This window comes from Agelaius tricolor, unplaced genomic scaffold (assembly GCF_023055355.1).
Source record: "Agelaius tricolor isolate 1412-34295 unplaced genomic scaffold, bAgeTri1.0.p SCAF_14, whole genome shotgun sequence".
Taxonomy (NCBI): domain Eukaryota; kingdom Metazoa; phylum Chordata; class Aves; order Passeriformes; family Icteridae; genus Agelaius; species Agelaius tricolor.
The window spans coordinates 9,095,754-9,106,280 of NW_027269274.1; the positions used below are offsets into that span (position 1 = coordinate 9,095,754).

Consider the following 10,527-nt stretch of genomic DNA (forward strand, 5'->3'; position numbering starts at 1 on the left):
CTTCAGCCCCGCTGCCGATTCCCGCCCCGCTGCCGATTCCCGCCCCGCTGCCGATTCCCGCCCCGCTGTGCCCCCCACCCGGTGGCGGCCAGCTCCCACCCCGGGGGCGCACGGGGCGGAGGCGGGATTTGCTCTGCAACTTTATTCACACGGGGTACCCTGCAGCGCCCATCCCGCCTGCCGCTGCGGGGCAGGCGGAGGCCGGGCGGCAGGAGTCTGGGTGCTCCGGGGGGTCCAGGCCCCTCCGGGGATCACTGGCAGGTGTTGTAGATCTGGACCTGCTGGTTGATGGTGGCCAGCACCTCCCTCATTCTGGCCTCCAGCCCGCCCAGCTGGGCTGCTTTGGCATCCAGCACCCGCTCGTTCCGCTCGTACTCCTCCTCCAGCGCTGCAGGGACACGGGAACATGAGTCAGCCTGGCCTCCCACCGCTGCCCCCAGCCCCGCCCCAGCATCCCCGCTCCGGCCTCACCTCGCAGCCGCTGCAGCTTGCCCTGGGCGTCCTGCAGCAGCCCTGCGGCCTCCTCCCGCAACTGCTGTGCCCGGCTGCCCGCCTGCTGCACGCCCTGCGCCCGGTGCTCCACCAGCTCCTGTGCTGTCCGGTACCGGTCCCGAAGTGGCCCGTCCAGCACCTGCTGGGCAGCCGGGCTGGTCAGCAGGATCATCACGGGACCCCTGCTGCCACACTGTCCCCCTGATCACCCACCTGCTTGGCCTCGCCGGCCCGGTCCCGCGCAGTGCTGGCTGCCTCCTGGGCACGTGTGGCTGCCAAGCTGTTGTTTGCACGTTTCACCTTCAGGGCATCAGTGTGCCTGTCCAGGAGCCCGATCTGCTCCATGGCACCTGCCAGCTGCTGCTCTGCACTTCGTGTCTGGGTCTGCATCTGGGGATGGTGGCACGGGAGTTTGGTGATTGTAGGGTGAGGATGGGGTCCTGTGGTCGTAGGGATGGGGCTCTCACCATGCCAAGGGCACTCTCGCTGTGCTGGATGTCACCGGCAGCTTGCTGCAGCGCCCGCTCAGCCATGCCCTGGGCTTGCCGTGCCTCCTCCAGCGCCTGCCGCACGGCCTCGGCCGTGCCCCGCACTCCCTCTGCCCGTGCCCTGCAGCCACACGGCAAGGCCTCAGCATGGCCTGGGCTGGGATCCCCAGAGGGACTGTGTCCTCACATCCCTGGACTCACCTGGCCCGCTGGGCATCCTGCAGCAGCTGCCCGGCCTGCTGCACGTCACTGGCTGTCTGCTCCAGGATGGCATCCACGCTGGCCAGGCTGCGCACCCGCGTCTTGATCTCCTCAGCCAGGCGGTGGATCTGGTCCGGTGCAGCGGGGAGTGACAGCTCCAGTACCCGACTGGCTACCACCTCAATGCTCTCAGGATCAGCCCCCTCCTCTGCAGGTGGAAGCAGTCAGTGTGTTCCCTACAGCACGCTGGGGTGCAGGGGGCAGGCAGACCAAAGGGCAGAGGGGAACATGGGACAGGGCAGGGGGGCAAGAGATGGCTGGAGGGCACAGGATGGCTGGGGCAGGGCAGGGACCAGGCAATGCAGCATGGGGCAGGGGTGGCACAGCTCACATGCAGTGTTGGGACAGTGCAGTGCAGTGCAGAGCAGGGTCAGTGTAGTGTGGTGCAGGTGCAGAGCCACAGAACCCACAGAGCATCCGGTAGGGATGGCCAGCCCTCCCGGCATGCTGGCACTCACGGCTCAGGAAGGCCTTGACATGGCTGATTAGCTCCCTCAGCTCCTTGTTGGAGCTCTCCACACGGGCCCTGGTCTGGTTCGCCTTGTCCAGGGCTGCCTGCGCTCGCAACCGGGCCTCGTCTGCCTTCCCCTTGGCCTCTGCCACCTGAGCATGGGCAGAGACCCTCGGTGTCAGCCCCAAGGGCTGCAGAGCGTGGCTGTGCCACCAGATGCCACCAGCACCCATGTGCCACACACCTTGTGGGAGAGCTGGGCCATGTCGCTGGCAGCCTGACGCAGCTCCTCCTGGGCATGGCGTGCCCGGTCCAGAGCACTGTCAGCCTTGGACACGGCTCCACCACAGCTCAGACCACCACAGCGTCGTCCCCCATCCTCATCCCGGCACCCGGCACCGCCACAAGGGCTCTCAGCACAGGGCACATCTCCCACCACACCGCAGACCTGCAAGGCAGCACGGGATCAGGGCAGCTCTGGGTGCCATTCCCAGCTCCCTCCCTGTGTCCCACCTTCTCATTGAGCGGCTGCAGGCTCAGTGCCTGTGCCCTCGTTGCCAGGTCCATCAGTGCCCGCCGGCTGGCTGCGTTGCGGCGGTTGAAGCCATCCCTCTGGCTGGCCAGGAGCTGCTCAGTGCGCTGCCGAGTGGCTGCCGAGGTGCTGACAGGGCTGGGCACGGCATGGGTGGAGGCGTCCGCCCGGCGCTCGGCCTCCTGTGACTCCTTATAGGACTGACGAATACTATCATAGGCACCTGGGGGGCAGGGACACTGTCAGACCCCTGGCCATGGCCTGACCACCCTGGCCTGGCTCTGTGGTGTGGCTCACCAAGGAAATTGGAGGTCTTGAGGGTGTGTAGCCGCTGTTCCAAGTCCTGCAGGCTGTGGTTGAGGGCGCGGGCACCCCGGTCCACAGTGTTCAGCACATGGCTGGCATTGAAGTTGGCATCCTGAGCAGCCGTCAGCTCCCCTTCTACCCGTGTCAGCCTCTCAGTTGCCTCCTCGATCTGCCGCCTGCAAAGCAAGGGGGTGAAAAGCTGCCCCTAGGCTACCCTGGGAGCCGTGCCCTGTGCCAGGTGCTCACCGCAGTCCCTCCATGGTGTGTGTCAGGTGGGCAGCAGTGGCAGCAGTGGTGTTGCGGGTGGCCACCACGTCACGTACAGTGGCCAGTTTCTCCTCCAGCTGCCGGAAGGTTCCCTCGAAGGCACCAGCAGCCCCAGTGTGCTGCAGGAGGCTGGCCCGCTCTGCCAGCGCTCGGGTACGGGCAGCCAGATCCTGCACCACACGGTCCCAGTCCCCAAAGCAGGGGTGGCAGGGCTGGCAGGCAGGGAAGGTACCAGCAAAGCCCCGGGCACACTGGTCACAGCGGACTCCAGAGATGCCAGGCCGGCAGTCGCAGTGGCCGCTGCTGCGGTGGCACTGGGCACTGGCTATGCCACGGGGGTCACAGTCGCAGGCTGCAGGAAAAGTAGTGTCAGGGCACCACAGGCTCCACTGTGGTCCCCCCACTGGAACCGGCTCTCACCTCGGCACTGCTGCCGTGGGTCACCCCAGTGGTGCTCCTGGCAGTCGGTGCAAGTGCGGCCGCCAAAGCCTGGCCGGCAGGAGCACTGCCCTGTGAACTGACAGACATGGCATGGCCGAGGCTGGCACTGCTGCAGCACACCCCCAGCCCCATCCCATTCCCCAACTCCTGTCCCTGTCGTGTCTCACCTGGTTGCAGGTGGGTGTCAGGGAGTGCTGGGGGTGGCAGGCACAAGGCTGGCAGCCTTGCCCGCTGGCCAAGTTCCAGAAGTTGGGGCTGCAGCGGTCACAGCTCTGGCCCTCCACATGGGGCAGGCAGTGGCACTGCCCGCTGTGCCTGTCACAGTGGCACTGCTGGGGCCCACAGGTGCTGGCATCAGTGCCCAGGGGGTTGCAGGAGCAACCTGGAACCAAGAGGCACTGAGCAGAGATAGAGTTGAGGGAATGAGGGTAAGGATGGGAATGAGATTGGGATGGAGATGGGATGTAAGTTCTGATGGGGACAGAGCAGGAGTGGGATGATGATGGATGAGGGTGGAAGCAGGATGGAGACAGAGATTGGACAAGGATGAGGTGGAGATTGGATGGAGATGGAATGTGTGTAGCATGAGGACCACTGGTGGGGATAGGATGGAGATGGGACCAGGGTCAGGATAGAGCTGGAATAAGGACAGGATGGGGACAGATGGATGGCAGTGGGGACAAGAATGGGCATGAGAATAGGATATAGATGGGAAGGAATAAGTTGGACATGGGGTCGGTCAGGGACTGGGCCACAGTGCTGGGGCTGAGCAGAGGAGACAACCCTGTTACAGGGCAGGGCTGCAGGGACTCCACAGCCCTGTGCACAAGCAGAGGCAGCCATTGGTGCACATGGTCCCCAAGGACGTGTCGGGCCCTGGAGGCAAGTCTGTGTCTGTCTTGGCAGGCAGTGGGTACTCACGCCTGCAGCTGTGTCGTGTGGCATCCCCGTAGAAGCCGGGCTGGCACTCGGCGCAGTGGGGCCCTGCGGTGTTGTAGAGGCAGCGCAGGCACTGCCCTGTGCGCCGGTCACACGCCTCCGGGTCCGTCACATCGATGTTATCGTGGCACTGGCAGGGCAGGCAGCGCCCGCCCTGCAGAGGGTCCCCATAGTACCCAGGGGCACACTCATCACAGCGGGAACCTGCTGACACAGAGCGCTGGGCAGTGCATGTGGACAGGGCATCCCAGCAGGCACTGGGTGTGCCCTGGTAGGTACCCACCTGTATACCCAGGGCTGCAGTGGCAGATGACCTGCTGGGAGTGGCTGTCTTGGTAGCAGGAGGCAGCGAAGTGGCGGGGGGTGCTGGGCCCCTCAGGACAGGGGCAGGGCCGGCAGTGCTGCCCGGAACCAAGCGCTGGGTTCCCAAAGTGTCCGGCTGCACACCTGCAGGCAGGAGGTCAGCAGGAGCTGGGGCTGCTGGCAGCACCCTGCCCCAGTCCGGCCACATACCCCACCTACCTCTGGCACCTTTCCCCATCCGTGTGGTCACGGCAGCGCAGGCAGCTGCCTGTCTGAGGGTCACAGCTCTCAGCGTGCCCGTTGCACTGGCAGGGCCGGCAGACAGGGAAGCCCCAGTGGCCAGGCTGGCAGCGGTCACAACGTGGGCCATGGGTGCCTTCACGGCAGGGGCACTGCCCAGTGGTGCTATCACAGATGGTGCTCACTGAACCCTCACGGCTGCACTGGCATGCTGGAAAGCACAGCACCCACAGCGTCTGCCCCTGAGCTGTAGAGAGCACCCCTTCCTCATGCCCCCAGCCCTGGGATGCCCAGGCTCCTCTCCCACTGGCACTCACGTCGGCACCCGCTGGGCCCAAAGCCAAAGGTTCCTGGAGAACACCGGTGACAGCGCCGTCCCATGACATTGGGTTTGCACTGGCACTGCCCGCCCTGGGGCTGGCACTCGGCACTGAGTGAGCCCTGGGGATCGCAGAGGCAGGCTGTAGGCAGAGAGCAGGGTCAGTGTCAGCTGCTGTGGGACAGGGGGCAGGACAGGGTGTGGGGCTGTACTCACGCAGCGCCCCATCGTGCAGGATGGCCGAGAGGCTGTGCAGGAGGCTGGAGCAAGGCTCAGCCACAGGCGAGGGCCCTGCAGCGTGGAAAGGCTGGGCACAGTGGTACCGCTCAAAGGTTTCCCGGCGCTCCATGGAGCTGGGGTCACCCGCAATGAACATCTCCAGTGAGGAGTAACGGGGCAGGAGCACCAGCTGCGGGGCAAAGTCAGTGGGACATCACGTCCCTCTCTCCCTGTGTTCCCTATGGCTGCATCCTATCCCCCTAAAGGGTTGCTGTCCCCCATCCCACTGCCTGTCTGCCCCTCACCGAATCGATGAGCACACTGGCAGTGGGATCCTGATGAGCAGCAGCACAGCCCAGTTCCAGGCGGAGAGTGTAGGAGACACCCTGCTCCAGACAGATGGGCTGGGACAGCACCACATACCTGGATGGGGGCAAAACAGAGCAAGGGCAGCCATGTGCCTCCAGTGAGCCCCAGCACACCCCAACCCTACTGAGGTGTTTACCTGGCACCGGAGGGGAGGCTGGTGGAGAGCTGGTCATCGGCAGGGATAGTGTTTCCACAACGGCTGCTGGCGGAGACAGGGCTGGGGCGTAGCACCTTCAGCCTCACCTCCTGCCAGGCCTCTGGGTGCTGGCAGCCAAGAAGGGGCAGTGTCAAAAAGCCTCACCATCTGGAACTCCCCACCACTACCTCCCAATCTGGCAATATATCACACTGCTGGCTTCACCATCTGGTGCTCACCTGTGGCTCATAGCGGATGACCACATCGTACTCGGTGGAGAAGGGCACATCACTCACATGGAACTCTACCCAGCCGCCTTCCAACATGCGGGCAAAGCCTATTCCTGTCCAGGAAGCTGGACGGTCTGGGGGCGGCTCACGCTCCACCACTGAGCCCTGGTGCAAGCAGGTGTTGTGAGATGGGACACTGAAAATCACCTTGGCCAGAGGCACTGCTCTGCCCTGAGCAAGGAGGCAGACCACTGCCTGCTGGTCTGGGCACCCTGCAAAGGGGCACCCACTGTGCTGCTCTGCCTGATGTCCTCCCCAGGGACACCTGCATTCCTTACCTGATGCAGCCGTGCATCCTCCGCCTCATAGGTGTAATGATCCAGGTTGATGCGGTAGAAACCGGTCTCCACCTGTTCACACTGTCGTCCTATCACATGGCTGCGGCACTGGCACTGCCCTGTCCCCATGGCACACCTGGTACCCCAGCAGCACCATCAGCCCTGATGCCAGGAGGGGTGCCCCTTGCCCTCTGCATCCCCACAAAGACTCACAGGTTGTTGCGGGCACCTCCCACATCGCAGCCACAGGGCCGGCAGCCCGGGAGGTCGTGGCTCAGTCCCCAGTGCTCGGGCTGCAGGGGGTCACAGGGTGTTAAAGAGCAGCTGTCAATGTACTATAGTGCTGAGCACTGTGCAGGGACCGTGGCACAGCCCCACTCACCAGGCACTGGCTGCAGCTGCGCCCAGTCACCAGCCGCTTGCAGAAGCACTCCCCACTGACAGGGTCACACCGGCTGCCATCAGCCACTGTGCCACGGGGGTCACATTGGCACCCTGCATGGAGAGCCAGCAGTTTCCAGCAATGCCAAACCACGTGCCCGATCCCAACAGGTGCCACCCTGGTACCTACTCCGGCAGCCTTGCGGGTTGTCGGCACTGAGGCCGAAGAAGCCGGGTTTGCAGCGGTCACAGCGGGGACCAGCCACGTGCTCCTTGCAGCGGCACTGCCCCGCAATCAGGCCCCTGGCTGGGTCATCAGCACCGTCACACAGCCCACCATCCAGAGAACCCTCAGGGTCACAGTCGCAGGCTGGGGAGACAGGCAGGGTGAGCACTGTGACCACCAAAGCACCCCCCTGCACAGCCTGTCCCACACTGACCTCGGCACACTGCGGGGTCCCGCAGGTCCTTGGTGGGGTCCTTGTAGTAGAAGGGCTTGCAGAGGTGACAGCGACGGCCCATGGTGTTGTGCTGGCAGCCATCACACACACCCCCACTGGTGTTCCCCGTGGCCAGGAACACGGCCATGTCAAAGTGGCACCGCCGTGAGTGCTCGTTGCAGTCACAGCCTGCAGGGACATCACCGCTGCATGGCACATGGCACCACAGCCCACACCTGGTAGGCAGCACCCCAAGTGCCAAACCTCCCCTGCCTGGGCTCTCCTTGCTGACAATGCAGCACCACAATCCCAAACCTCCCCAAAGTACAGCCCCCTGGCACCCTAGACCCCCTAAGCCAGTCTGCATGATGCCAGTCACCACCAAACCACATCCCACTGTACAACACCCCAAAACCCCTGGCGCAGCACAGCCTGGCAGCTCTGGCACTGGGATCACTGTGCCAGGAGCTGGTGCCAGCAGGGCACTCACGGCGACAGGCGTTGGTGCTGGAGCCCTCGGCCGGGCGCCAGGGCAGGTCTTGGTAGAAATCCTCGCAGCGCTCGCAGTTCAGCCCCTGCGTGTGGTGTTTGCAGACACAGCGCCCGTGCACCTGCCAGGATGCCACGGTGAGGGGCTGTGGTCCTAGGTGGCACAGCTACCCAGCTCCAGCAGGGCACACAGGCCTGGCTTGCCCTACCATGCCATCGGTGGTGGCAGGGGCCCCGCTGAGCGGGGCGCACTCAGAGGCGTGCCCGTAGCAGAAGCAGTTCCCGCGCATCACCAGCTCGTAGAGCGCGTAGTAGTACTTCTCCCGGATCTCCCGCCGTGAGTCCAGCAGGTTGTCCCCCAGCGTGTGCAGCTTGGTGAGGTTCACACGCAGGTTGGTGACACGCAGCAGGTCTAGGGCAGGGAGAGACCCCTGTTGGCACAGGGTGGCTGGGCACGTCTATGCACAGCTCACCCCTGCCGGGCACAGCTGGGCTGGGCTGTGCATGGCACAGGAGGCTGTAGGTGGTTCAGACGAGCTGGGCATGGCTGGGGTGGGCTGCGCTTGGCATGGGGTGTCCATGCAGGGCTGCACAATATCAGGCTGGTCTTTTGTGGTTTTCTGTATCACACGGTGCTGGCCCAGGCCTGTGCATGGTTTGGCTCACAGGCACGTGGTTGCATGTGGCCAGGCTGGGCTGCTGTGGGGGGTTCAGCTCCCACACACGTAGCTGTGCACAGTCTGGCTGTGCGTGGGCAGGGCTCTGCATTCCCACAGCAGAGGCAGGCTGGGACCCCACCAGTGCAGAACAGCACCCTTGGCACAGCACCTTTACATGTCTCAGGACACTCACCATTGGGGGCCGTTCCCAGGAGATGGCTGTGCCTGGTGTGGTGGGTGCAGCCTGGGGCCTTGGGAACACAGGACAGCTTCCCCAGAACTGCAGTTTCCCAGAAGCCCTGCCCTGCCCTGCAGATTCCACCCCTCCTGCTCCCAGTCTAAATTTAGCCTTGGGGGGGTGATTAACCCACTGTGTCCCATGCCCAGCCCAACTCCCCATCTCGAACCACAGCTGGTGTTGGGCTCAGCCATGGCACAGCCATCCTCCTCCATTTAACCCAATGCAGCCTGATCTTCAGCTGCTCTCACAGGGCAGGGTGCAGAGGAGCCCAAGACCCCACAGGCTGGATCAGGTCCTGATCCCTGTGTAGGGCCCAGAGCAGGGAGAGAGCAGCCAAAATAGCTACACCCAAAATAGAGCAGCCAAGCAGGAGCCCAGATGGCTGGCAACTCACTTTGGATGTCAGGGCTGTAGGGGTCCCGGATGGGAATGGCAGGGTCCAGCACCCGGTAGATGACCTGGAAGGGACAGCAAGGTGATGAGAGCAATGCAGGGAATCCCCTGACTCTCCTGGGACACTACGAGGGCCTCACCTCCCCCTCAGTGGAGGGCTCGATGTCAGAGTAGCGGGACTCACAGACGACATCATCGATGCGGCGTGGGGGCCCGTGGGGGACGTGGGGAAAAGAAGCAGCGCAGTCGTAGGCGAAGTAGCGATACACCTTCCAGGTGTGCCCAAAGTCAGCTGAGCGCTCCACCAGCATGGCCGCGGGCCGGAACGTCTGCGAGACATCCAGGTGGGACAGGGGATAGCCCCACAGTCCCTGTGGGCATGATCAATCCTGTCCTGTCTCAGCCTGGATACCCACACGCTCGGACCCACCTTGAAGGTCATGATGAGATGGGTGAAGTGGAACTCAGCCTCCAGGTCCAGCTGGATGCTCACATGCTCCACACCTGGGGGTGAAAAGTGTGACAAATGGAAGCACCCACTCACAGGTCCCGGGGGCTCGTCCCCCCCACCCGGCAGTGGTCCAGGGGCGCGGCCACGGCCGCAGGCTGAGTCACACTTCCTCAGTGTGGGAGGAAGGGAAGGAGAGCCCCCCGGGACAGGACAGGATGCTCCACCACCCCCACCCACTACTCACCGTTCTCTGACTGCCACCAGGCTTTCTTGGGGCGGGGGGCAAAGCTGGTGACCACATTCTGGATGCGGTGGCTGTTGGCGTTGGTGCGGGCATCGTAGGGCCGCCGGGAGTCGCAGATGAAGCACTTTTTCTCCTCCTGCGAGTTGGAAGGCTCAATGATGCGTGTCCCCAGCCGTGTCCCGTGCCCCTCATCCTTGTCTTGTCCCCCCAGGTCCCGTCCCACTCACCTGGAGGTGGCTGACGATGCAGTAGGGCTGGGGCCGGCGCAGCCCGCAGGTGGAGGTGGCACTTAGGCGGGCTGCTCGTCCCACCAGCAGGTCCCCGGTGGCCGGGTAGCAGCTGCCGCGGGCACAGCCCTGGGGGGAATCGGGGGCCAGGGCCACCCCCAGCCCTGCGGAGCGGCGGGCGGCTGAGGGCGCTGCGGGGCCGGGGGGGCCGGGGCCGGGTTTCCCCCCGCCGCGCCCGGGGCCCCTTCCGTGACCGCCCGGAAACGGGACGGCGGGGCCGGGCCGGACCCTGGTGCCCACCGGCCCCGCCGCGGCGCGGGGCGCGGACTCACCGGCCAGCAGCGGCAGCAGCAGGAGGACGGCGGGGCTCCGCTTCGCCGGGCTCCGCATCGCGGGGCGCGACGGGGCCAGACGGGACGGAAAGGGGCGCAAAGGGCGCGCAAAGGGGGCGCTCGGCAGGTGCCCGCCGGTCCCGTCCCGTCCCGTCCCGACTCACCGGTTCCCCTTCTCGTTCCCGTTCCCAGTCCCTTCCCCGTCCCCTTCCCGGTCCCTCCCGGCCCCTCCGAACTGGCGGCAGGCGCAGCTCTCGGGGCTGCGCGGAAAGCGCGGGGCGGATCCCGGCTGGAGCGGGGGAGCGGGCCGGCCGGGAGAGGCGGGAGGAGGCAGGAGAA

The 10,527-nt window shown here is 65.1% G+C and overlaps 1 protein-coding gene across 2 annotated transcripts; it reads right to left on the reverse strand.

Annotated features, from left to right (window-relative positions):
* Positions 1 to 127: 127 nt before the first annotated feature.
* On the reverse strand, positions 128 to 10,397 carry LAMB2 (laminin subunit beta 2). 2 transcript variants are annotated; one of them, XM_071439547.1, is made up of 33 exons: positions 10,189 to 10,397; positions 9,857 to 10,020; positions 9,630 to 9,765; positions 9,365 to 9,438; positions 9,075 to 9,263; positions 8,936 to 8,999; positions 7,851 to 8,053; positions 7,643 to 7,763; positions 7,153 to 7,341; positions 6,903 to 7,082; positions 6,714 to 6,826; positions 6,545 to 6,624; positions 6,332 to 6,467; positions 6,003 to 6,158; positions 5,764 to 5,891; positions 5,564 to 5,681; positions 5,256 to 5,448; positions 5,038 to 5,181; positions 4,700 to 4,931; positions 4,461 to 4,624; positions 4,160 to 4,381; positions 3,406 to 3,620; positions 3,218 to 3,314; positions 2,777 to 3,149; positions 2,522 to 2,706; positions 2,206 to 2,447; positions 1,937 to 2,140; positions 1,700 to 1,844; positions 1,182 to 1,389; positions 960 to 1,101; positions 706 to 876; positions 472 to 631; positions 128 to 388 (listed from the first exon to the last, which is right to left on the reverse strand). In XM_071439547.1, exons 1-33 carry the CDS (start codon positions 10,244 to 10,246, stop codon positions 252 to 254), a joined length of 5,343 nt encoding a protein of 1,780 aa, XP_071295648.1. In that variant the 5' UTR covers positions 10,247 to 10,397; the 3' UTR covers positions 128 to 251. The 2 variants fall into 2 exon arrangements, with proteins under 2 accessions (XP_071295648.1, XP_071295646.1); XM_071439545.1 differs by having other exon boundaries at positions 706 to 882.
* Between the last annotated feature and the right edge of the window lie 130 nt (positions 10,398 to 10,527).